At 42.0% G+C, this 27,587-nt stretch overlaps 2 protein-coding genes across 2 annotated transcripts; both read left to right on the top strand.

Moving 5' to 3' along the window:
- The first annotated feature begins 19,617 nt into the window (after positions 1 to 19,617).
- Positions 19,618 to 20,469, top strand: LOC124708119 (probable WRKY transcription factor 50). The gene has a single exon (XM_047239807.1). It carries the CDS (start codon positions 19,663 to 19,665, stop codon positions 20,269 to 20,271), a length of 609 nt encoding a protein of 202 aa, XP_047095763.1. The 5' UTR covers positions 19,618 to 19,662; the 3' UTR covers positions 20,272 to 20,469.
- A 2,173-nt stretch (positions 20,470 to 22,642) lies between these two features.
- LOC124646571 lies at positions 22,643 to 25,719 on the top strand. The gene is made up of 3 exons (XM_047186675.1): positions 22,643 to 22,712; positions 24,255 to 24,601; positions 24,680 to 25,719. The coding sequence occupies exons 1-3, from the start codon at positions 22,679 to 22,681 to the stop codon at positions 25,379 to 25,381; spliced, it is 1,083 nt and encodes a 360-aa protein (XP_047042631.1). The 5' UTR covers positions 22,643 to 22,678; the 3' UTR covers positions 25,382 to 25,719.
- The last annotated feature ends 1,868 nt before the right edge of the window (positions 25,720 to 27,587 follow it).

Genomic DNA, 27,587 nt, shown 5'->3' with positions numbered 1-27,587 from the left:
GCCGGTGAGCTTGCACGGTTGCACTGAGCACTTTCCGGCGGAACTTCCTCTGCAGCGCCCTCAAGCCGCCGCTGCGAGACAGCACGCAGTGCCTCGAGGTGGATGGAACGGACGAACTCGGGATCTCAGGGCGGGGGGTCCGCCTCGTCCGGGAACGATCTCCAGCGGGTTAACGAGGACATGCATGGCGGCCAGGGGATTTGGTTTTTTTTTTGTTGTTGTTTGAGCTTGGGATTTGGGGTTTTTTCGGATAGGGGAGGAGGAACCGAGGAAGAGGAAGGAACAGCCCGCGTGCTTGGCGCGTGGCAGTGTGCTTGAATTTCGAATTTTTGTGAAATGTTTCATTTCCCGCTACAATTCGAGGGTTTTCTTGACGCGCCAATGCGTCCCGCCGTGCGAGTTCAAGTGAATTTGGGTGCCACACTATGGGCCCCGGTTTCGGTGAGACATGTAATGACTAGTCACATCGTAAGTTCACTCGTGTAATAAAATATGTTACCCCTCCCCTTTATGTAGCCCCCTTTGTCTCTCCCGATCGAGTGCCGACAGCCGACGGATGCAAGCCGCTAGCTCGATCCCTCCTTTCGCCTCCACCGTCCAGGCATCCAGCTTGGAGGGGCAAGCTGCATCTAGACCAAGCGGATTAGGTAGTACTAGTAATGCTCTTTCCTTTCTCGAGATCGGTTCTTTTTTCCTCACCTCGATATCTTGCGCATCTACTATTTCCTATTCCGGGCGAAGGGGTGTCTTTCTCGGTCACCCTCGCGCTGGGAGTGATTGATGGGGGTGGGGGCGGGGGCTACCTTTGCTTGTATTGGGGTGTTCTTCCTTTATTTGTCGACATTTGCAACCTTTGTAGTTTCTGCAGATCCTCAATGTATCTTTTGTCAGCTTGTACAGGAAAGGAAATACCTCGGTGGTGGTAGGGGGGCAATGGAGCGTAAGGCCACCACGCATATGGGCAGTTGGCTGAGCTCGAGCCGCGTCCCCAGCCCCGCAAAGCAGGTACTCCGTTTGCTTATCCACTCGTCCGTCCGCATCCTCAATCTGTTCCTCGTTCCGGAAGATGCTTAAAGTAGCACATGTCTTTAGCTGTTTGTGCATAAAGCCTCCGTGACACCATGCTCTATATTCTCTCGTATCGGTTTGGTACCTCCAGGTTCCGTGCTGAGGCTATGGGGAACGAGAATAGCGCCCCACCTGCTGCAGGAGCATGGCCCGATCTGCAGCACAAGAAGCGAAATGCCACCGCCGAGCTGGGCAGGGACCGCCGAGGGGTAATTTTTTTTAACCAACTTACCATGATGTAGTCTGAATCTGATACTCCCTCGGATCCAAATTAATTGACTCAACTATCTGTAGATACGGATGTATCTAGATGTGTTTTTAGCTCTAGATACTACTACCTCCATCCCAAAGCTTAGGGATTATATTATTTTTAGAAAGTCAAACTATACCATGTTTGACTAAGCTTTTACCAAAAATCATTAACAAGCAAAATACAAAATTAATATCATTAAATAGGTTGTGAAATATATTTTCCTACGGTATCTACACAATATTATATTTGTTGATAGAATGTTCTAAAATTTTGGTAAAACTTTACTTGTTTTGATTTCTCAAAAATAAATAAGCCTTAAGCTTTGGGATGGAGGTATCTAGACAAAGCCGAGTCAATCTGGAGTAGTTTTTTTGTCCGTCCATAGCCAGTGTCCACGGTGCAAAAGGCTAAGAGCATCCACTATATGCATCAGTCTATCTCATACAGTAATTCAATATCACCGCTGAGGTCTGCCTTTTGTTTTGCTATTCATATGCAGACTGAAACTTTAGGGCCTTTACTCAAAAGGAAGATCAAAACTGCGGCTGATCAGGCTGCCATGATGTTGATGCCGCCCCCATCTTCTAAATGCCTCTACAAGCACAAGGCCACGCGCCCGCTGGGTGGTGATCTTTTAATGAATATGGTATATTTTCTTAATCCACAAAACATGCCTTGATATTTGTCTGTTTATTGTCGGTTTTTTCTAATGCTTGCCAAAAGTTTTCAACAACAACAAGAACAACAACCAAGCCTTTCAGTCCCAAACAAGTTGGGGTAGGCTATAGTTGAAGCCCATAAGATCTCGAAGTCAAAAGTTTAGAAACACCAAATTCGTTTGCTTACAATCATCATACAGTAATGTTCATCTACTCTCCAGTTCCCCTAACCCAACAAAAAATGATGTTAATTACGATTTTTAGATTAAAAGAGCACCATTAGGCGCCGTTAATTACGATTTTGAGATTAAATGTCATTTGCAATTGCTAATTACAATTTTGAGGCAAATGATTAGTTTAACCTTGATCTGTTCCGCTCTCCATTTTTCCCAACCGAAAAAATGTAACCATTCCATTCCATTCCACGCTGTTTCAGAACCGAACACACCCTTGCATTGTTGTGAACTGTTGTCCATACACAGCCATACCCTTCCACTTACATCCAGCACTATATGCATCAGTCTGTCTCAGAGTCATTCAATATCACCGCTGAGATCTGTTCCCATTCTTATGCAGTGCTGAAACTCGCTGCGCCTTTACTCAAGTGGATGCAAAATGAGGTTGATGAGGCTGCTGTGAGGACGATGGTGCCGGCACCATCATCCGAAAACCTCTACAAGCACGAGGCCATGGGCCAGCTGGGTGGTGACCTTTTAATGAATCTGGTATATTTTCTTAATCCACATACATGATTTTATTATTATCTATTTAATTACTGTTGGCTTTGCCTAATGCTTACCAAAAGTTCAGAAACACTGCGTTTGCTTACAATCATCATACACTAATTTTTCACTTTTCAGTCTGTCTCATCCAGTATATAAACCGTTGAGTTCCGTTGGCTTCTTTTGTAATCATTTGCATTGTTGTCAACTGTTGTCTATGCACAACCCTATTCTTCCACTTACATCCCGCTAGTTTTTGCATCAGTCCATCTCATAGATTTATTAAATATCAATGATGAGTTCTGTTGCTATTCATATGCAGGATGAAGCTTCTGTGCCTCTACTCAAATGGATAAAAAAATGATCCTGATGAGGTCGTTGTGAAGATGATGGTGCCGCCACCATCTTCTCGAAAACCTCCTCAAGCACAAGGCCACGGGGCAGCTGGGTGGTATCCTTTTTAAGCAGGTATATTTTCTTAATCCTCATACATGATTTGATTTGTCTCGTTTATTGCCGGCTTTGTCTAATTATGCTTACCAATAGTTCGAAACACACACAACCCTATTCTTCCACTTACATCCAAGCACTATATGCATCGTTGTCTCATAGATTCATTTTATATATCATCGTCGATGTCTGTTGCTCATCAATTTTCATATGCATACTGAAACTGCTAAGCCTTCATTGGTCAAAAGGATTGCAACTGCTGCTGATGAGGCATCTGCAGAGGCTGCCACCAAGTTACTGTCAGCCCCACCTTCTAGATGCTTATATAAGCTCAAGTCCAAGGACCAGCCGGGCCGTAACCATCCAAGGGTTCGGGTATATTTTCTTAAGCCACATATACATGCCATGATTTATTTCTGATATTATCACCGGCTCGCTCTCATCGCTTCTTGGAATTCGGAAACGCCAAATTAGCATGCTTATATTCATCATACACTAAATTTTGAACTGTTCAGTTTGTAACATAGTGTTATGCACTCGCTTGTCAACATTTGCATTGCTCTGAACTATGCACTTTACACAACCTAATTCTTCCACTTACATTCAGTGCTACGCACCAGTAGTACCTCCCATGTTTCCTTCACCATCCCGATGCCGAGCTTGCGGGAATATGGCGGGCCCATGTACATACCCCGCATATAACACCTCCTATGGCTCTATCTACCTTTCTAATAACTCCTTCACAGAGTTACAGGTATGTATTCTCGGTGGTTTAGCATGAATTGGCATATAGTAAAGTCTTGTTTTTAGTCTTCCTGCTTCTTATATTAGTATCAATTTTCACCTGCAGATCGTACCTTGTGAACTTCGTCCAATGATTAACCGGATGTGTCCGCATGAAGGGTCTTTCACTATGCATGGCAATGGCAAATTGATGAACACCTACACGGTCTATGAGGTGTATGTCTACAAGACGCAGGCCATCACATATTTGTATGGACATGATTGGAGAAAGTTTGCTTTTGACTACGGTCTGAAGAAGGGCGACGAGCCGAGGATCAGAAACCCAAATGGGCAGATATACGTAATCGCTTACGTAGTTGGAGACACTTCCAAATATATAATATGTAACTTTTTTGTACTCATATCCTTTGATTACTGCATTCTGAGCAGTTGTTCTAAACCATCCCCTCTGTTCTAGCTTGCTGGGTTTAACATGACCAAAGCTGCAGATCCCCTGATGGAACAGGAGCGGATGTCACAAAGGGCACCCACACCAGCACCGGCACCGGCTTCCCACTCTCCTGCATCAGCACCGGTTCCTGTACCAGCACCGTTTATTGCATCTACCCAGCAGGCCCCTACATCAGCATTGGTTCCTGTAGAGGCCCCATATACTACACCTGCCCAAGCAGTCTCCCGCATCGAGACTCGGTTCCTCTAGCTGCACCGTTTACCGCACCTGCCCAACGAGCCTCTCGCATCGGCACCGGTTCCTCTAGAGGCACCGTTTATTGCACCTGCCCAGCCAGTCTCCTCGCATCGGCACCAGCTCGTGTACCAGCCCAGGCTCCTGCACCTGCCCCAGCCAGATCACCGAGGTCTCAGCTCATTGCTGTGGCCACCCGTGTGGTGACCAGGACGCATATGAAGGCTATGTTCATGAGTATATGACAGCATAACTGCTCTTATCTTGATGTCTTCTCTGCTCAACGTCTCACATGGTTCAGTCTTCAGTGCATTGGTGCCATTGACTAATTTTTGTTGGTATCTCTTGCTTTGAATCAGAAATTGCCTAAAAGTATCGCCAAGGATCTCAATGCTGGCCGAAGGGGCAAGATTTCCCTCGTCATGGAGAGTGAAGGTCTCACCGTGGAGGGACGGTACTCCGTCAGTCCTACGTATGGCCGCTTGGCCGTTACTTCCGGTGGAAAAAGTTCATTGATGGTGCCAAACTTCGCATTGGATCAAAGTTGAAGGTCAAGATCTTTCGATGCCAGCTGTGACATGCTGGTCATCAAGTTTGCGGTTGTCTAGTTCTATTGTCCCATGAGCCCTTAGCAAATGCATTTGTAGTTATACTTATATAAGGTTATCTTATCCGAACTCGCTAATTAATTGTATGGGTGGTAAAACTCGGCAAGCTTTTGCTCTTAGCAAGTATGTATGTATGATCGGCTATTATGATAACTAATGTTTGTGTTCATCTTAATTTGCATTTACGTTTTAGAAAAAAACTTAATTCCTATTTTGGCTGACCTCGTTAGAGAACTATCGATTGAATCCACAACATGATTCAAATAGATTCATTACACCAAGCCACATGTCTTGACCTTGCTATACACTAGTTCCATTAATCGAAGTGCAAGAAGGCTTACCCGAGCTGCTCGAACCACGGCAGATTCGAATCCACCTTAGCTATCTAGCTAGAAATACAACCTTTGCAGAAAGACGATTTGCAGTACGGGGAGGCTGACATTGGGGACCCATGAGCCAGCAGCGTCGTCAACGTTTTAAAGGCGGCAGGAGATCGAAACAAAAAAAAGCCAAAAATCAGTTGGTAAAAAAAATCCAAGAAATAAAACTTTTACCTTTCTGAGAGGATGACATGCGGGACCCATGAGGCAGCACCATCCTCAACTATTCCAAGGCGGCAGGGGATCAAAATAAAAATAGGAAATAGCCAGAAATTAATTAGGATAAAAAAATAAATCTATCAAAGGAAACCTTTATTGTTCATAGAGGATGACATGTGGGACCGACCTGCCAGCTGCGTCGTCATGGTTTCAAAGGGGGCAGGGGATCAAAAGAAAAAGGCAAATAACCAGAAATTAGGGGTAAAAAATAAATCCAACAAAGGAAACTTTTATTGTTCATAGAGGATGACATGCGGGACCCATGAGCCAGCAGCTTCCTCAACGTTTCAAAGTCGGCATGAGATTGAAAGAAAAAGGCAAGTGACCAAATATCAGGAGCCAAAAATAATCCAAGAAAAGAAATTTTATTGTACATAGAGGATGACATGCGGGTCCCATTTTGCAACGAGCTGGTCTCAACATTTCCAAGGCGGCACAGGACCAAAAGAAAAATGAAGTAGCCAGAAATCGGGGGTGAAAAAAATCCAAGAAAAGAAAGATTTCAATTGGGCTGCATCCGGACATCCGGGCCTTCGAACTATCCTACTGGGCCTTTTGACTCGTACAATTTCAGCCCACTCCAAAACAGGAAAGTTCGGATTTTTCTAAAAAAACAGGAAAGTCCTATGCTTCGCAAAAACACAAAACAAGGAGATTCAGCATATAATTTTGTTTATGTAAAAATAAAGATTTAATTTATCCGTTTGCAATAGCTCAGAGCGAAATACAATGTTTATTGTCTGCAAAATAATCAAGATATCACATGTTTCTTGTACGGGGAGGTCGACATCGGGGACCCATGAGCCAGCTAGCGTCATCAACGTTTTAAAGGCGGCATGGGATGGAAAGAAAAAATAAACCAAAAATCTGTTGGTAAAAAATACAAGAAAAGAAACATTTTCGTTTCCGAGAGGATGACATGCGGGACCCATGAGGCAGCAGCATCCTCGCCGTTTATTGTTCATAGAGGTTGACATGTGGGACCCGTGAGCCAGCAGCGCCCTGAATGTTTTAAAGGCTGCAGGAGATCGAAAGAAAAAATAAGCCAAAAATCTTTTGGTCAACAAAATCCAAGAAAAGAAACATTTACCGTTCTGAGAGGATGACATGCGGGACCCATGAGGCAGCAGCATCCTCACGATTCCAAGGCGGCAGGGGATCAAAGGAAAAAAGGAAATATCCCGAAATTAATTAGGGGTTCAAAATAAATCTATCAAATGAAACTTTTATTGTTCACAGAGGATGACATGTGGGACCGACCTGCCAGCTGCGTCGTCATCGTTTCAAAGGGGGCAGGAGATCAAAAGAAAAAGGCAAATAGCCAGAAATTAGGGGTAAAAAATAACTCCAAGAAAGGAAACTTCTATTGTTCGTAGAGGATGACATGCGGGACCCATGAGCCAGCAGCTTACTCAACGTTTCAAATGCGGCATGAGATCAAAAGAAAAAGGCAAGTGACAAAATATCAGGAGCCAAAGATAATCCAAGAAAAAAACTTTATTGTACATAGAGGATGACATGCGGGTCCCAATTAGCAGCAGCGGTCTCAACATTTCAAATGCGGCTTGAGATCAAAAGAAAAAAGAAAGTTGATTGTACATAGAGGATGACATGCGGGTCCCATGAGTCAGCAGCTTACTCAACGTTTCCAAGGCGGCAGGGATCAAAAGAAAAAGGAAATAGCCAAAAATCAGAGGGTGAAAAAAAACCCAAGAAAATAAACTTTTATAGCACACAGAGGATGACATGCGGGTCCCATGAGCCAGCAGGTTCCTCAACGTTTCAAACGTGGCATGAGATCGAAAGAAAAAGGCAAGTGACCAAATATCGTGAGCCAAAAATAATTCAAGAAAAGAAACTTGAGTGTACATAGAGGATGACATGCGGGTCCCATTTAGCAGCAAGCGGTATCACCGTTTGAGAGGCTGCACGGGATCGAAAGAAAAAGGCAAGTGACCAAATATCAGGAGTCAAAAATAATCCAAGAAAAGAAATTTTATTGTACATAGAGGATGACATGCGGGTCCCATTTTGCAGCAGCGGTCTCAACGTTTCCAAGGCGGCACAGACCAAAAGAAAAATGAAGTAGCCAGAAATCAGGGGGTGAAAAAAATCGAAGAAGAAAGATTTCAATTGGGCTGCATCTGGACATCTGGGCCTTCGAACTATCCTGCTTGGCCTTTTGACTCGAACAATTTCAGCCCACTCCAAAATAGGAAAGTTCGGAATTTTCTAAAAAAAACAAGAAAGTCCTATGCTTCGCAAAAACAAAAAAACAAGGAGATTCAACATATAAGTTTGTTTATGTAAAAATAAAGATTTAATTTATCCGTTTGAAATAGCTCAGAGCGCAATACACTGTTTATTGTCTGCAAAATAATCAAGATATCACATGTTTCTTGTACGGGAGATCGACATCGGGGACCCATGAGCCGACAGACGTCGTCAACGTTTTAAAGGCGGCAGGGGATGGAAAGAAAAAATAAACCAAAAATATGTTGGTAAAAATCCAAGAAAAGAAACATTTCGTTCAAAGAGGATGACATGCGAGACCCATGAGGCAAGCAAGCATCCTCGCCGTTTATTGTTTATAGAGGTCGACATGTGGGACCCGTGAGCCAGCCAGCGTCCTCAACGTTTTAAAGGCGGCAGGAGATCGAAATAAAATATAAGCCAAAAATCATTTGGTAAACAAAATCCAATAAAAGAAACATTTACCGTTCTGAGAGGATGACATGCGGGACCCATGAGGCAGCAGCATCCTCAACAGCGGCAGGGGATCAAAGGAAAAAAAGGAAATATCCAGAAATTAATTAGGGGTTCAAAATAAATCCATCAAAGTAAACTTTTATTGTTCACAGAGGATGACATGTGGGACCGACCTGCCAACAGCGTCCTCATCGTTTCAAAGGGGGCAGGAGATCAAAAGAAAAAGGCAAATAGCTAGAAATTAGGGGTCAAAAATAACTCCAAGAAAGGAAACTTTTATTGTTCGTAGAGGATGACATGCGGGACCCATGAGCCAACAGCTTACTCAACATTTCAAAGGCGGCATGAGATCGAAAGAAAAAGGCAAGTGGAAAAATATCAGGAGCCAAAGATAATCCAAGAAAAGAAACTTTATTGTACATAGAGGATGACATGCGGGTCCCAATTAGCGAGCAGCGGTCTCAACGTTTCAAATGCGGCTTGAGATCAAAAGAAAAAGAAAGTTGATTGTACATAGAGGATGACATGCGGGTCCCATGAGTCAGCAGCTTACTCAACGTTTCCAAGGCGGCAGGGGATCAAAAGGAAAAGGAAAAAGCCAAAAATCAGAGGGTGAAAAAAAAACCCAAGAATATAAACTTTTATAGCACATAGAGGATGACATGCGGGTCCCATGAGCCAGCAGGTTCCTCAACGTTTCAAACGTGGCATGAGATCGAAAGAAAAAGGCAAGTGACCAAATATCAGGAGCCAAAAATAATTCAAGAAAAGAAACTTGAGTGTACATAGAGGATGACATGCGGGTCCCATTTAGCAGCAGCGGTATCACCGTTTGAGAGGCTGCACGGGATCGAAAGAAAAAGGCAAGTGACCAAATATCAAGAGCCAAAAATAATCCAAGAAAATAAATTTTATTGTACATAGAGGATGACATGCGGGTCCCATGAGCCTGCAGGGTCCTCAACGTGGCATGAGATCGAAAGAAAAATGCAAGTGACCAAATATCAGGAGCCAAAAATAATTCAAGAAAAGAAACTTGATTGTACATAGAGGATGACATGCGGGTCCCATTTAGCAGCAGCGGTATCACCGTTTGAGAGGCTGCACGGGATCGAAAGAAAAAGGCAAGTGACCAAATATGAGGTTCCAAAAAAAATCCTAGAAAAGAAAGTTTTATAGTACATAGAGGATGACATGCGGGTCCCATTTAGCAGCAGCGGTCTCACCGTTTGAGAGGCGGCAGGGGATCGAAAGAAAAAGGTAAGTGACCAAATATGAGGTGCCAAAAAAATCCAAGAAAAGAAAGTTTTATAGTACATAGAGGATGACATGCGGGTCCCATTTAGCAGCAGCGGTATCACCGTTTGAGAGGCGGCAGGGGATCAAAAGAAAAAGGCAAGTGACCAAATTTGAGGTGCCAAAAAAACTCCAAGAAAAGAAAGTTGATTGCTCATAGAGGATGACATGCGGGTCCCAATTAGCAGCAGCGGTGTCAACGTTTCCAAGGCGGCAAGGGATCAAAAGAAAAAGGAAGTAGCCAGAAATCGGGGGTCAAAAAATCCAAGAATAGAAAGAATTTTGGTTCATAGAGGATGACATGCGGGACCCATGATCCCGCATCGTAAACGGCTCGATCGGAGAGCGTTGAACGAGATGGCGCGATCGAGAAAAAAAAACAATGCCAGAGAGGCTGCCATCTGGGCCCTACATCCCTCGGCGGTGCGGATTTGCGTTGACTCGGCCGGCGAACCCGAGAATTCGAGATGCACCACGTCCCGGGCCACCATACGCAACGTTTTGGCCGTTTTCGTCGGGCTAGGTGGCCTCAAAAACGAGAAAAAACGTTTTGACATGCACAACGGACAGACCCAAAATCGTCGGCCATGGTACACCAGCAACCACGGCGCGACTTCAACTTCGTCGGCCATGGCAACTTTTCTTGTAGTGTTATGGTCTTGACTCTCAAGTTGTTACAAATTTTTATAAAGCTTTTGCCTCTCATTTTGAATTGCCTAGGAAGAATTTTGATAAGTATCATGAACCGTACAAAGATAAAACTGATTCATCCATAAATAAATGTGTTGTAATTGAAACTGTTGATCATATTCTTCCTGAAGCTTATATTGAAAAACTCCTTTTCCTGCTAAAATGAAGGAGTATTCTGTTATAACCAGTGCGGTTAATAAAAGTGCAAAGAAACCTATTGAACCTGAAGAGCAAATAAAGGTTGAACCTGCTATTGCAATAGTTAAAGATCTTGTGACTGAAAATGTAGAAGATGGTCATATTATTTTCTGTGAAGATGCTTCTAATATTAGTTCACATCCTAATAAGTCTAGGAAAACCAGTGTTCCTATGCTTTCTGTTAGAATTGGTGATCATTGTTATTATGGTTTATGCGACATTGGTGCAAGTATTAGTGCCATCCCTTATGAGCTTTACACGGAGATCATGCATGAAATTGGTTCTTGTGAACTTGAAGATATTGATGTGGTTATTCGGCTAGCTAATAGAGAAACTATCTCTCCTATTGGTATTGTTCGAGATGTGGAAGTTCTATGTGGTAAGATTAAATATCCTGCTGACTTTTTGGTACTTGGTTCTGCTGCTAGTAAGTCTTGTCCTATTATTTTTGGTAGACCTTTTCTAAATACTTGTGGAGGTGTTATAGATTGCAAGAAAGAGAAAATTGTGACTAAATTTTCAGGTGAATCTTATGAGTTTAATTTCTCTAAATTTTCCAAAACTCCTTATAAAGCTGATTTGCCTAATAATGATTTTAGAGTTGAACAGTGTGCATCTATTGCTCTTGCTCCTAATAATCCTTTGCAGCAACATTTGGAGGATAGTGAGAGTGAAGTCTTTAGGGAAGAAAGGAATGAGCTTGATGAAATTTTCCTTCGTCAACCTATTCTTAAACATGATTTACCGGTTGAAGATCTAGGTACAACACCACCACCAAAGGAAGATCCTGTTTTTGATTTAAAACCATTGCCTGATAATCTTAAGTATGTTCATATTGATGATAAGAAAATATATCCTGTTATTATTAGTTCTAAGCTTTCAGAGTTTGAGGAAGAAAGGTTATTGGAAATATTGAAGAAACACCGAGGAGCTATTGGCTACACTCTTGATGACTTGAAGGGGATTTCTCCCTCTATTTGCCAACATGCCATCAATATGGAAGATGATGCAAAGCCTGTTGTTGAGCATCAGCGTCGTCTAATTCGTAAAATGAAGGATGTGGTAAGGAATGAGGTATTAAAACTTCTTGAAGCTGGTATTATATATCCTATTGCTGATAGTAGATGGGTTAGTTCTGTGCATTGTGTTCCTAAGAAAGGAGGAATAACTGTTGTGCCTAATGATAATGATGAGCTCATCCCTCAAAGAGTAGTTGTAGGGTATAGAATGTGCATTGATTATCGAAAAGTTAATAAAGTTACTCAGAAAGATCATTACCCTTTACCTTTTATTGATCAAATGTTAGAAATGTTATCTAAAAATACTCATTTTTGCTTTCTTGATGGTTATTCTGGGTTTTCACAAATTGCTGTTAAAACTAAAGATCAAGAGAAAACCACTTTCACTTGTCCCTATGGAACTTATGCTTATAGACGTATGCCTTTTGGTTTATGTAATGCTCCTCGCTACTTTTCAAAGATGCATGTCTGCTATTTTTCATGGCTTTTGTGAAAAGATTGTAGAGGTATTCATGGATGATTTTTCTGTCTATGGGAATTCTTTTGATAATTGCTTGCGGAACCTTGATAAAGTTTTGCAGATATGTGAAGAAACTAACCTTGTTCTTAATTGTGAGAAATGCCACTTTATGGTTAATGAAGGAATTGTATTGGGACATAAAATTTCTGAGAGAGGTATTGAAGTTGATAGAGCTAAAGTTGAAGCAATTGAGAAGATGCCCTATCCAAGGGATGTTAAAGGTATTCGTAGTGTTCTTAGTCATGCTGGGTTTTATAGGAGATTTATTAAAGATTTCTCTAAGATTTCAAAGCCTCTTACTAATCTTCTTCAAAAAGATGTACCTTTCGTTTTTGATGATGATTGTAAGGAAACTTTTGAAACTCTAAAGAAAGCCTTGACAACTGCTCCTGTAGTTGAACCTCCTGATTGGAATTTACCTTTTGAAATTATGTGTGATGCTAGTGATTTTGTTGTAGGTGCTGTCCTTGGACAGCGAATAGATAAAAAATTGAATGTTATTCATTATGCTAGTAAAACTCTTGATGCTGCTCAAAAAAATTATGCTACAACTGAAAAAGAGTTATTAGCTGTAGTCTTTGCTTGTGACAAGTTTAGACCTTATATTGTTGATTCAAAAGTTACAATTCATACTGATCATGCTGCAATTAGATACCTTATGGAAAAGAAAGATGCTAAGCCAAGGCTTATTAGATGGGTGCTTCTTTTGCAAGAATTTGATTTGCATATTATAGATAGGAAAGGTGCTGAGAATCCTGTTGCTGATAATTTATCTAGATTGGAAAATATTGCTTATGATCTTGTTCCTATTAATGATAGGTTTCCAAATGAACAATTGGCTGTAATAAAGGTGAGCTCGCGAGATAGTCCTTGGTACGCTGATTATGCTAACTTTATTGTTTCCAAGTACTTGCCTCCAACCTTTTCAGCACAGCAAAGGAGGAAATTATTTTATGACTTGAGGCATTATTTTTGGGATGACCCACACTTATATAAAGAAGGAGTTGATGGTATTATGCGAAGATGTGTTCCCGAATATGAACAACAAGAGATATTGAGTAAATGTCATGGTAGTGTTTATGGAGGACATCACGCCGGAGATAGAACCGCGCAAAAGGTTCTACAATCAGGTTTCTATTGGCCAGCTCTCTTTAAAGATGCAAGAAAGTTTATTTTATCTTGTGATGAATGTCAAAGGGTTGGTAATATCTCCAGACAAAATGAAATGCCTATGAATTATAATCTTGTTATTGAACCATTCGATTGTTGGGGATTTGACTTCATGGGTCCTTTCCCTTCTTCTGAAGGTAACACTCATATACTTGTTGCTGTTGATTATGTTACTAAATGGGTGTAAGCCATACCCACAAAAAGTGCTGATGGTGAGACCTCTTTAAGAATGCTTTTAGATATTATTTTTCCTAGATTTGGAGTTCCTAGATATCTTATGACTGATGGAGGTTCTCATTTTATTCATGGTGGTTTTAGAAAAACTCTTGCTAAATATGGTATTAATCATAGGATTTCTTCTGCTTATCATCCTCAAACTAGTGGGCAAGTAGAATTAACAAATAGAGAGATTAAATCTATCTTGCAAAAGACTGTTAATAAATCTAGGAAGAATTGGAATAGTAAATTGAAGGAAGCACTATGGGCTTATAGAACTGCTTATAAAAATCCTATGGGTATGTCACCTTATAAAATGGTTTATGGGAAAGCTTGTCATTTACCTTTAGAACTAGAGCACAAAGCTTATTGGGCTGTAAGAGAACTAAATAAAGATCCTAAACTTGCCGGTAAGAAGAGATTGCTACAATTGAGTTCTCTAGATGAATGGAGAAATGAAGCTTACGAAAATGCTAAACTTTTTATGGAGAAAGTTAAGAAATGGCATGATAGAAGAATTATCAAAAGAGAATTTAATGTTGGGGATAAAGTCCTATTGTATCGGTCTCGTCTCAGATTTTTTGCAGGGAAATTGCTCTCAAAATGGGAAGGACCATGTGTCATTGTGGAGGTGTATCGTTCAGGGGCAACTAAAATTAGTTCTCTGCAAGGCGATGCCACACAAGTGGTGAATGGACAAAGACTCAAGCATTATATCTCTGGTGATTCTTATAATGAAGATGTTGATGTTATTCGAGTGGTGACTCCGGAAGCTTTCATCAAAGGTCAAATTGACAGTTCTGCAGAGTTCGACTTTGAATAGGTAACAGTACTGGTAATAAAAATTCCGCGTTTAACTTTCCGAACAATGTTTTTGTTAGTTTTGGAAAATATGAAAAATTACGAGATCGAAACGGAGTGGAGGAGACGCACGAGGGCGTGCCCCCATAGGCCGGCGTGGGCCCCAGCCTGGCCGCGCCGCCCTATGAGGACGGCCCCTCGTTATCCCACTCCAACTCTGTTTCGGCCTGGTACTTTCCTTCCGTCGTGAAAATTTTTGCTATATAATCTCCCGAACCCCTGGAGGTCTGTATATCGTTTTCTCGTCGTGTTTTGTTTCGAGCTGTTTTCTGCCAGGATCTGTTCTTGATCTAGAGCCACCATGTCTTCGTCGGGAACTCCGAAGGACAGTTTCTTTGAGGACGTCGTCAACCCGTACATGAACGAGCTTAAGATGCACCCCAAGGAATTGCTGCTCGTAGATGGAGAGTTGCTGATCGAAGATGTCCGGGGTCCTAAAGGAGAAGGAAGCTTGGAAGACATGATGGAGAAACTAGAACAAGAGGTCTTCAACTACAAGAAGAAGGCTGAGCGTGAAGTGGACATCTTCCACAAGATTGTGTCTGAACTTATTGATGGACACAAGAAGGAGACTCCAAGCTCAACTGTGAGTATGAAAACAGGTTTAAACACATAAGCTATGCTGCTAGTTTCAGGATTCCTGAGACCAAGATGTCATTTGTTGATGGAGAGCCTCTTCCTTGGAAGTCTGATGATGGGAAGAATTCATCACCACCGCCGAAGGAGTAATTCATCATTGGTATTGGCACCCCCTTGATTTGTTCCAACCTTGGGGGGAGTGCCGCGGTATCACATCATCGCTATATTTTACCTTTTTACTATCAAGTAGTGTCATATCATGAGTAGGGAAGTTATCATATAAGATGGGTTGCAATGTGGAAGTATCTCTCTTTTAGTTGGTTATCTATGTATCCCTTGGTGTGAGTTATCGTTATGGAATATTAATGAGAAGTCTTATCATTTACATATTGCACATCTTATTTTAGTTTGCAATCTCTACTATATTATTGATCTTGTTGTTAGTATTGGTATTACTTTGGGATCATTGAGTAAACCTATTAGGTTTTGGCAAACTTAGCATTGGTCAATAGCAACAACACTTTGAGGTTTAGTAGAAAAGAGAAATACATGTACATATGTTGTTTCATTATCTTTCTTTCTTGTTAGTTCTTAGCTTATTATTCTGAAGTTAAAATTGTTTGTGCTTACAAGGAAGATGCATGATTGTTTCTATCACATGTCTATTTGTTTGTTTCCCTCAACTCTTATGCTTGCTAATCAACCTTGCTAGCCAAAGACCTGCACTGAGAGGGAATGCTTCTCGTGCATCCAAACCTTAACCCAAAACCTATGCCATCAGTGTCCACCATAACTACCTACTATGTGGTATTCCCCTGCCATTCCAAGTAAATACTTAATGTGCTACCTTTAAACAATTCAAAGTTATCATCCCTTATTTGTGTCAATGTTTTATAGCTCATGAGGAAGTATGTGGTGTTTTATCTTTCAATCTTGTTGGGCAGACTTTTACTAAAGGACTAGTGGCACATCCGCTTATCCTATAATTTTGCAAAAAGAGCTGGCAGCGGGGTTCCCAGCCCCCAATTAATTAACTTTCATTAATAACTCTCTTCACATGTTTTGCCCTGATTCATCAGTAAGCAACTTAATTTTGCAAATAGACACTCCTCCATGGTATGAGAATGTTGGAAGGCACCCGAGGATTCGGTTAGCCGTGGCTTGTGAAAGCAAAGGTTGGGAGGAGTGTCATCACTAAATAAACTAAAGTACATGTGTAAACAAAAGAGAAGAGGGATGATCTACCTTGCTGGTAGAGATAACGTCCTTCATGGGAGCCGCTCTTTGAAAGTCTGTTTGGCAAGGGGTTAGAGTACCCATTACCATTCGTTGACAACAACAAACACCTCTCAAAACTTTACTTCTATGATCTCTATATGATTTCAAAACTTGAAAAAGCTCTAGCACATGATTTTATCCCTGCTTCCCTCTGCGAAGGGCCTATCCTTTACTTTATGTTGAGTCAGTAAACCTATTTCCCTCCATCTTAAGCAAGCAATTGAGTTGTTGTGATCAAACCATTTATATTGTGATCTACTTAATCATGCCTTTTACTTTTCCTTGTTTAGTACAAGTTTTATCCGAATGAATATAGCTTTGAAGGTTATCAATGATTATGAGGAGATTATTATGATTGAGTATGCAAGCTTTGTCGTATAAGCTTTAATATAAGAGCGCTGCTCGATAGATAAGTACAACCTGTTAACTGTTCTCTGACCAAGGACAAAGTTTGCCATCACCAATTATGATTTCCTATGCACCTTTATTTGTGATTACCTTCTACTTGTTTCAAGTTGAATTATATGAGGAAGTTGTTCACTAGAATGTCTTGTGTGAATTAATATGATGCTTCTTGTCCGTATTTTATTTATCGACTCTTCACTCCATAAACATGTGGTCTTGTTTACTAAGTTCAGTTTCGCTTGGGGCCAAGCGAAGTCTAAGCTTGGGGGGAGTTGATACGTCCATTTTGCATCACTATTTTATATTCTAATTTACTGTTATTCATTGATATATTTCATATTTAGAGATGATACTTATGTTATTTCATCTATTTTGCATGTTTCATGATTATTGGAGAATCGCTCACCCGAGTCAGGATTCTGCTGAAAAAAGCACCATCGGAATGCAATATTTCTGAAGATCAACAATTGACGGAAATTACACCGAAGATCTTATTTTTCCCGAAGATGAAGCCAGCCAAAAGGAGGGACCGAGGAGGGATGCCATGGGCCCCCCCATAGGCCGGCGCGGGCCCTGCCCTGGCCGCGCCGCCTTGTGGGGAGGGGGCCCACAGCCCCCTTCGGCCGCCTCTCCTTCGCGTACTTCTTCTACCCGAAAACCTAAGGTGCGGAGGATAATCGCGAAGAGTCACAGCCGCCTCTGCGGGGCGGAAAACACCAGAGAGAAAAGAGTTCTCTAGCAGGCTGAAAACCGCCGTGGAAATTCCCTCCCGGAGGGGGAAATCGACGCCATCGTCACCGTCATCGAGCTGGACTTCATTGGGATCATCATCACCATCATCTCCACCGCCGTCATCATCATCTCCACCGCTGCACCTCGTCACCGCTGTAACATCTAGGGTTAAATCTTGATTGTTTGATAGGGGAAACTCTCCCGGTATTGATTACTCCTTGTTATTGATGCTATTGAGTGAAACCATTGAACCAAGGTTTATGTTCAGATTGTTATTCATCACCATATCACCTCTGATCATGTTCCATATGATGTCTCGTGAGTAGTTCGTTTAGTTTTTTAGGACATGGGTGAAGTCAAAATGTTAGTAGTGAATTATGTTGAGTAATATTCAATGGTTTGATATTTAAGTTGTGGTGTTATTCTTCTAGTGGTGTCATGTGAACGTCGACTACATGATACTTCACCTTTATGGGCCTAGGGGAATACATCTTGTATTCGTTTGCTAATTGTGGGGTTGCCGGAGTGACAGCAACTCCGAGCCCCCGTTGGTATATCGATGCAGGAGGGATAGCAGGATCTCAGAGTTTAAGGCTGTGGTTAGATTTATCTTAATTACTTTCTTGTATTTGCGGATGCTTACAAGGGGTATAATCACAAGTATGTATTAGTCCTAGGAAGGGCGGTGCATTAGCATAGGTTCACCCACACAACACTTATCAAAACAATGAAGATTAATCAACTATATGAAGCGAAAGCACTAGACTAAATTCTCGTGTGTCCTCAAGAACGTTTGGTCATTATAAATAAATAAACCGGCTTGTCCTTTGTGCTAAAAATGATTGGGCCACTCGCTGCAATTATTACTCTCGCATTTTACTTACTTGTACTTTATTTATCTGCTATATCAAAACCCTCTGAATACTTGTCTGTGAGCATTTACAGTGAATCCTTCATCGAAACTGCTTGTCAACACCTTCTGCTCCTCGTTGGGTTCGACACTCTTATTTATCGAAAGTACTACGATACACCCCCTATACTTGTGGGTCATCAAGCTCCTCGATGACGGCTGCTGCGGCGGCGCTAGATCCGGTTGTGGTGGGAGGAATAGATCCGCGCAGCGTGACGTGGTAAGCGAGCATCGGCGGGTTGAAAGCTTCCATCTCGGTGCGAGTGTGGCGCTGCGAAGGCCAAAGAGGGGCGGGGGCGGCGAAATCGGGGGCGGTTGGTGGGGCGGAAGCGGGAAAGGGAGAAGCTGAATGTTCCTTCGCACCAACGCTGGGGAGAAGATGGGGTTCGCGCTCGCACAGTCTCACCAACCCGAGAACTTGGGGTTTCCGCGGTGCGAAACCGGATGGCCCGGAAAAAAAATTAGTATGAGAATCCGATGATGTTTGGTCTTTTTTTCACCCAACCCTGAAAAACGATGGTTATTATACGGATAGGGTCCGATGAGGTGTATGGTAGGTAGAGACGCTCTTACACAGGATACTTTGTATCTTTATTACAGAGTTACTCGACAGGAGAATATTTCATATCACGGGTTGACAATTTAAATCGCAATAATCCTAGACATACGGAATTACCTTACGGACTGAGCTTACGGACGAGACGTGGCTTAATGCGGTTGGAGAGGCAATGAGGTTGGTTATTTTCTCAGCCAATTGTGGTGCACCCCTGCTCACCATGTCATCCCGTAAGCCGCTTCCGTGAAGAAATTGCGCGTAGGTGTAGCATTACTGTTTAAATCGCCCACTTGAGGGAAACTTCTGCTAACCTGTGAACGTCCGTGGCTGGAGACCGGATATATAGGTCTAGGAAAGAGAATATATAGTACATCGAGCCATATCTTAGTGGTACTACCATAAAAAGAACTTATTTAATTATATCGAGGTAGAATATTTGCTCAAACTTGCGATTAAAGGTCTGCCGTAGTGCCGAGTGCAGATTAATGTGGTGTCACATCATATCATGGTAGAATCGACATGTGACATATATCTCTCAAAGCAAAATACAGTCCATTGAAACTGACATGTGACGCATCCGAGAACCTTCGGGCCAGGCTTTGGGGAAACATCCACGAAAGCATGCTGGAGCCGTAGAATCAGACGTATAAATGGCAAGGCTCGCACGGCATGAGGCACAAGGCAACCAACTCAGTAGCTAGTGGTGTAACTGCAAGTAGTTAGCTCGCTACAGCAATGGCGGCTTCGTTGGGACTGAACCCTGAATCTCTCTTCAGCTCCGCCTACGCCTACTCCTCCTCCTCCCCCTTCCTTGCCAATCACTACGCGCCGCCCGCCGGCGACGGTGACATCTGCGCCCAGTCGTTCAACCTCCACGACGATCACCAGCAGCACTACCCCCGTTTCGATGATCAGTTCGAAAATTCACCGCCAACGGCGCCACCACCTATCACCTTCACCGGCGCCGGGGAAGACGAACATCGCAGCAGCGAGAAAACCATGGAGGAGAGGATGAGCGCAGGGAGGATCGGGTTCAGGACGAGGTCGGAGGCTGTGGAGATCCTGGACGACGGGTTCAAGTGGAGGAAGTACGGGAAGAAGGCGGTGAAGAACAGCGCGAACCCGAGGAACTACTACCGGTGCTCGTCGGAGGGCTGTGGTGTAAAGAAGCGCGTTCAGAGGGACCAAGAAGACCCCCGCTACGTCGTCACCACCTACGACGGCGTCCACAACCACGCGACCCCTGGCGCCGCCGTGGCGGAGTATTACTGCTACAGTCCGGCGCGCGGCAGCTCCGGCTCGCCGCCGGCAGCCTATTCCGCCGCTGGCCCACTGTACTTCTGATTTTGGGACATGCTTGCTGGTTAATTCCGTTCTGCTCCTCTCGTACAGTAGAATCTAGCTAGAAAGCTCTGAACTTTTGGTTCGAGTTCCTGATCTTGTATACATAAACATGTACTGTACTAATTAATTTGCAGCCAGAGTGCTAATTTGATCCGATATTATCAAGCATGAACACGGGGGGAGGTCTTTGAAATTCAATCAGTGATTTTTGTTTAGCTTGCTTGTTGAGTTTCTCCTTGTGTATGCCTCTTGACTTCTCGGTAGATGGAGTGGCAATTGACTTAGTTCAACGGCATGTGTTTCGACCAGTCGAATAAACCGGTTGGATACTATCCCCAATCAACGTGCCGCCTGAATAGTCATGCAATCAATGCAAAGCTTAGAGCAAGTCTAGTACAGTAGTACAATCTAAATTTTGCGACTAAGGTTTACACGTGTGTGCAAAGTTAAACTTTAAACGTGATACTTTACAACTTCATTTTCTCCATTTCTCTCTTTTTAAGCAAATAAACTTCATTTGACACCCATATTTTCAACATATTCAAATTCAAAAGCACTAAATATTGCACATTAAAATATACCCAAAAAACATCATATCATAGCGAATGTTCGTCATCGTAGAAACTATCACCATACATCATTCAAAAGCATAGATAAAAAAGAAACTCCGTATAAATGCATAGATAGAGAAATTTCATCCATTGCTCAATACCACGAGCACCACACATCACCATTGGGGAACCGGCTCCTCTAACGTGGAGAAGAGAAGTCCGGCTCTGACTTTGCTTCAGCAAAGAAACATTTTTCTTTCAAAAAAGATATTTACGAAGGAATTTTCGATGGCTCGTTGCCAGTGGCTCCCTAGCCCCGGCGCCCGTAAATTCGAACACGCCTCCGTGCCTCGGTCGGCTAGCCACCTTGCAGGCGTCCGCGCCGCCGCAAGGCCTTCCTCGACGTGTCGTCATCCGCGCCTTCATCGTCGATAGCTAGTCGCCCACGCCTCCACATTTCCGTTGCCGATGGCTAGTTGCCCGCTCTGCACCTCCTTTGTTTGAAACTAGATGACTTTGATACCAATTCAACCAAAATTTGTATACTGTGACAACTCCAATTAGTTTAGTGACAACTGCACTTAGTTTAACTCAAATTCCTTCATGAATGTTGAATGAATAGACATCAGTTTGAAGGAAATTCCTTCGTAAATATTTTTTTGGAAGGAAAATGTTTGTTTGCTTAAGCAAAGTGAGAGCCTGACTTTTCTTGTTCACGTTAGAGGAGCCGGTTCCCACCATTGTAGGGTGGTACGCTCCCTCCAACCCATATGGACCCCCTATTCAACCTCACCTTCATTGCCTCCAAGACTTTCATATTGTTCACTTGCTTCCTCTTCTTAAAAAGATCCAATCAGGCTTGAAGAGCCTTCTCCGTAATCTTCCTCCTCTTTCTTGATCATCTCATAAAGTTTGCTGCTCATGGCACCCACCTTGGTTTCTCTCTTTGGTCTCTCCTTGGTCGTCTTCCTTCCCTCCGGTCAACTACTACGTGAGCCCGGAGTAAGACTCCTAGCTCTCCCACCATCATCTTTATCTCGAGCTCTCTCGTCATCAACATCTTAAGGATCTTGAGAAGAATAAGTGCAACTCCTATGCGTCTTTGATCGGGCCTCTTGATTCATCGCCTCCTATCTTAGATAACCCATGAGCAACTCCCTACAATGGTGTAGGGTGAAAGCCTTGCCTTTGGACTTGGTTATTTGTTGGAGCATATCATGTGTGTACTTAAAATTATAACATCAAAGAATTCAGAATAGCACACAATAGTTGCAACAATTATACATAAAATAAATATGACATACTAGCTAGAACTCGCATAAATCTCTAGGGTGTGGTCCATTCTTTTCGGTTTCGTGGCATGGCATGGGCATTTGCTAAATATCGATTTGTTCTATACTATAAGTCTTTTTAGCAATACATTATAAAATCCTGATCAACAAAATTTATTGATGTATTTAGCTAAGTTATCAATAAATCATGGTATAAATTTATAAATAAAATTGGATCGTTTTGTAAGGGAAAGAGAGAGAGCAACATGTTAGGTATGGTAGAAATATGTACTTACGGGGCCCACATGTTAGGTACTTGTGAGTCCCACCTGCCAGACCTCATCAAAATAACACAAAATTTGTTAGGCATGGTATACTACTTGTCGGTCCCACCTGTCACGCCATACGAAAAATCCCCAATCCGGGCGCCGGTCACATCCCGCAGCCGTGCGCGGACCTCGCCGCCGGGAGACGCCCCGCCTCCACCCTCCACACACTTCTCCGGCGCGCGCGACTGGTCTCCCCCCCCCCCCCCCACCCCACACCCCACACCACCACCACCAGCACGCACACACACGGGCGCCGATGTCCGGAGGCCAAGAAGGCGCCGAGGGGTCAGGTGATTTGATTCTTTCTGAACTACCGAAAGGCATGAAGAGATGCGTATTTATTCCTTGGTTACGTGATTATGTTTCCATAGGTTACTTTCGTCTGTTCATACAAAAGCTCTAGCTGATCCGTCGAACATAGTCTTCCCCTGCTACTCCAGATAGATAGCATTGCATGTACTTTTGTGTACCGCAGAATCAATACGCTTTTTTTCCATAGGTCGCTCTGGCCAGTGTTAAATGATGCATAACATCTTGTTAAAAGGCCATTTTTTAACTATACAATATTTATTTGGATGCATCTTTGAACAAACGATGAAATGAACATGTCTGGAAGTAGAGATGGTTACTCGTTACTGGTACTTCTGTTAGAGACTGTCTCTCTCTTCATTATGTTGTACTCTAGTGTGCTTTATTGTCGCAATTGTAATTTTTGGCAAAGTTTTGTTTTTAGTTGGATGAAAGTAAAACATAGTTGCATCAGATTGGCTTTGAATTTTTAACGTTATCAACTTAGATTGACAATCTAGTGAATATGGTTTATATGTTCTTGGCTGTGTTCCTATATGTGCTACTTTCAATACTACCAAGTTCACCATTCTTGGTGGTGCTTAACCTAGAATTGAAAAAAGAAAGAATAAGAAAGGCCCATGGGTGTTTACATGAAGACATTTTACTTGTACACGAGCCATACCAAGTTTACTTTTAATGACCAATTGTAGCATTGGTTGAACAAAATTGGATCTCAGATATTTGAAGGTATGGTATGTGAATCTTGATACCTTGGCTACATGAATATGGGATGTATGTTAGTGTTTACAATGTGATGACATCATACTTGTTGTAGGTAAGTACTACTTAGCAGATCCAAATATGTGGTTAGGCCTAGTATAGTACTTTCAGTATCATTTAGTACATCCTAGTACACCACCAAGAATTGTCCAATCATCTACAGTATTATCTTTGCATGAAGATGAACTGATGAAATGGGCATTTGAATTATAAATGATTGTTTTATTCTTACTCTCAGAACTTCTATTTCATATAGTACCCAAGTGAAGTTTGCAATGCCACGTAGTCTTGTGCACACTGAGATAGCTGTGAAGTATAGACATCATCGCTTATTATCACGAAAGTTGCTACAAGAAGTTCCTAGATTGATTATATTAGTTAGAGATTGGCCAGAAGTTTATCGATGGAAAGTAAATTGATCTCCCTCATGGATTTGGAGAGACCAAAGTTAGTATAAGAACTTCTTGTATTGATTAGAATATACTAGTATCAAGCAGAGGTGAACTGCCACTGGTTAGTCTAACGTTAATCTGCCTGATGGATTTGGGAAGAACATTGTTTTTTTTTTTCTTGTGCTGTTCTATCTAGCAGTGCCGAGTGGAACTATTTGCTGATGTTTGCACCACTTGCTGCCACTATTGTTACTTGTATAGCTTTCACTATTTTTGGCATGATTATAAGTATGGTTTACCTTTTTTTAATGGCATTAGTCCAATAATATAGCAAAACCATCTTAATTATGTGGATGTACATACTTGTAGATCACATCATGGACCTAGACGAAGACCAGAACAACTTGAAAACCAAAAGGTCAAGAGCTACAAATTGGCCTAAAGTAATGTCGAAATTTTTACTTGATTGGTACCTTGAGAAAAAGAAGGCGATGCCGCCTAAGACCAATTTTAAGAAGACACACCACCATTATTGCCAATCTGCACTAAATGCTAGATTTGGGTCAACATACACTGTTGATCAGGTCCATCGCCATTTAAGGCGTTTCAAGGAGGTTTGGAATATTGTGGCGCGTTACATGAACCAGAAAGGGAGCAGCTTTGACAAGAAACACAGAATGTTAATACTACCTTCTGCAACCATGGCTGCTCTACCTGTAAGTATTGCATCGCTAGAAAGTACAACAATATTTTGTCATTTTTCCAGTGTACTAATGGATAGCTTTCTTGTGTAGTTAGCGGAACGAGCTATTCTCGTTAAACCCATTCCATTCTTCTACCATTTGCAAGCTCTCTTCAGCGATTACCCAGTTGATGGTGCCTCTATGACGGACCTGTGTACCGATGCTGACAATGATGATGAATTGGAAACCCCAGATCCATTGAACATGATGGTCGCTCATGCAGGCACAGCAAACCCAGACGAAGCAGACCTGGAAAAAGTTGTTTTGGAGGGAGAAGATGGCTGCAATGAGGTTGCAGTTATTAGCGGCACTGCAGTGCCTTGTGAAGCTATGACAGGCACTAGTGCACCATCTGCCGAACCATCTGGATCGGCCGAAAGCACAATGGCTGCTCTCAAACCCAGCTTGAAGAAGTGCAAGGTAGTCAGCAAAGCAAAAGCAAATCCAAAGCCGCAGGCCCTTCCAGCACATGATAGCAGGAAAACGGATGCGTTGAACAGGAACTTAATAGGGATCCATGACAGTCTTGCCAAACCAATACGGACAGCACAACCATCGTCAGACCCAAATGCTCCCCTGTGGAACATGCTAAAGCAAATTCCGTTGACACCTGCTGATAGGCTATCAGTTGGGATTCATCTGTGTAGGCCAGAGTCCGAAGTGCATCGAAGTTTTTTCATGAGCATGGGCAAGGATTACTTGGAGGCATGGGCCCACAAGTTTTTGGCTGGAGGGGAACCTGGAGCCTTATAGTTTTATTTGTTTAATCGCGGTCATCGTTTCCTCTTTTGGCTGCTTCAGAGTCAGCCCACACTCTTTGATGATGAATGTTGTTCAGAGGTCCTTGTTTGTGCTGCTACACATAGGTTCACCTTTTGTGATCAAAGCTTAGGTAAATATTAGCTAGTTAGGTATCATGCAACTTGCTTTAACAACTTAGCTGACATTTCACTATTTCAGTAATGTTTGTGTTGTAATTTGTGTACAATTTGTGAGCATTTAAGCTCATGACTTCTTTAATTTCTGATGTCTCAACTTTACAAATGTCAACTGAAAATGATGGTATGTTATAGGATGGAAATTGTGTTATCATACTGAAACTGTTGTTCCACTTACAACCCATGGGTTCTTTATCCAGTGGTCACCAAGCTACTGTACGTTCTGGTATGTTTGTTACCCGCAGGGATGAAAATATGTGTACATATTATCATCTCACATGTTTATGAAGTGTACATGTAGGTGTTTCCACACAACATTTCCTACGATATTTTGTTTGGTGAGATAGAAACAATATCTTCTTTGAACATAGAAGCTTGCCTTATCAAAAGCAAGAACCGCTACAAATAATACTCCCTTTGTCTATGATTACATGTTTTTTGCCCTTTGGCAGTAAATATTATGGAAGATCCTGAATTGACCACCTTAGGCCTTCCAGAATGTTGTCTTTCTACTGGTACAAACTTCACTTTTTGCTTCTCCGGTGCATCACATTGCAGAGATGGAGCAAACAAAAAAGTACTCCAGCTCTTATATGAATCGCGCATCTCATTGTAAACCAGTTCATGTACATCCACCGGATGCATCGAACACAATGCCTCCTAAACTACTAATATGCAATGTTGTGTTGTATAATCTCTATTTCTTAATTGCCTGGTCATCATTTGAACCTGAAGTTATACTCTTTCTGACACCGTGAAATTTGCCCTACAGAAAAGAACATAACAAAACATCAGCTTAAAAGTACTCAGTGGGGAAATAAATGGTAAAAGAAGCTTGAAGAACGTGAGAATTACCTCTCTAAAGAGCTGATTTACCAAAGATTTATCAGCAGTATTCTTTGAACTGAAGAACAGCTGATTTGCATATTGAACCCTTATGTTTGGAATATTGACTACCAAGAAATAATCACGAAGATCAGCTCCAGGAGTCCATATTTCCATACATTTCATGACAAAGACACCGCAATCATGCCTAAAAATAAGGTAAAACACAGTTGAATAACACGGATGCAAGAAGACACGTTTCACAAACGGCTGGCAATGAAGATCAAGAACCCCCATGGTTTTTAGATAGCATTACCCGTTTCCTTGTCTGGGCATAGCAGGATAGACAATTCTGAAATTATCGAAGCTATACTCTGGATCAACTATCTCTTTCCACAGTTGCTTGAAATTACCAACCTAGATTACAACACATCAGCATCCACATAACTGAAAGGTTAACATACCCCGTTACATGTAAAAACCAAGAGAGATTCGGAAAAAAAAAACTTACAAGCAAGCCTCTGACCACAACTTGATAAAGAGACTTCATACTGAATAACGAATCCATAAATACAAATAGATGGTTTTGGAGATCGACAACAAATAGAAACCAGTGCTTACAATGGCATATAGGAAAAAATAGCTGCAACAGAAAAAACATTTGAAGAGTTCATATTTTATACAGATATTAAGGGATGGGAACTAGGATAGCGATGAATAAGAGAAATGTCATATACCAGTCTACACTCATCAATTTTCTTTGCTAGACTTGCACCTTTAAAAGCATTTTGTATGAGTCTAAACTGATCTTTATTATTGTATTTGAGAATATTTTCCTGCAAAATGTAGAAAAATCAGCACACAGCAAAACATATTTTGGCATTCATATATTAAAATACATAGAGCTCGAATAAAGAGAATAATTACCCCGATATAACAGAAGACGTAATGCTTTTTGGAAACTGACGGATGGCAATCATCATACAGTTTCCGGCATAGAGCAGAAATCAAAAAGTTATTGACGTGACCCCGTGGCATCAATGACCGACCTAGAGAGAGGTAGGAGCAGCGAACTTTGCGATATATGATGGCAGTCATGCTGCTCAAACAAAGAAACCACATAAATTACAATTTGATGGGCAAAAGAGAACCTTAAGAATATTAGTTGAGCAACAGTAATGAACCAGAAAAGGACA

This window comes from Lolium rigidum, chromosome 4 (genome assembly GCF_022539505.1).
Source record: "Lolium rigidum isolate FL_2022 chromosome 4, APGP_CSIRO_Lrig_0.1, whole genome shotgun sequence".
NCBI classification, from domain to species: domain Eukaryota; kingdom Viridiplantae; phylum Streptophyta; class Magnoliopsida; order Poales; family Poaceae; genus Lolium; species Lolium rigidum.
This window is presented reverse-complemented; position numbering and strand designations above follow the sequence as displayed.

What these genes read in the sequence shown, in the direction of transcription:
- LOC124708119 (XM_047239807.1), top strand. Translation starts at nt 19,663, where the DNA reads ATGGCGGCTTCGTTGGGACTGAACCCTGAATCTCTCTTCAGCTCCGCC.
- LOC124646571 (XM_047186675.1), top strand. Translation starts at nt 22,679, where the DNA reads ATGTCCGGAGGCCAAGAAGGCGCCGAGGGGTCAG. An exon ending in AGAAGGCGCCGAGGGGTCAG is followed by an intron (nt 22,713 to 24,254) that starts GTGATTTGATTC and finishes ACATACTTGTAG; the next exon opens with ATCACATCATGGACCTAGAC. An exon ending in CAACCATGGCTGCTCTACCT is followed by an intron (nt 24,602 to 24,679) that starts GTAAGTATTGCA and finishes TTTCTTGTGTAG; the next exon opens with TTAGCGGAACGAGCTATTCT.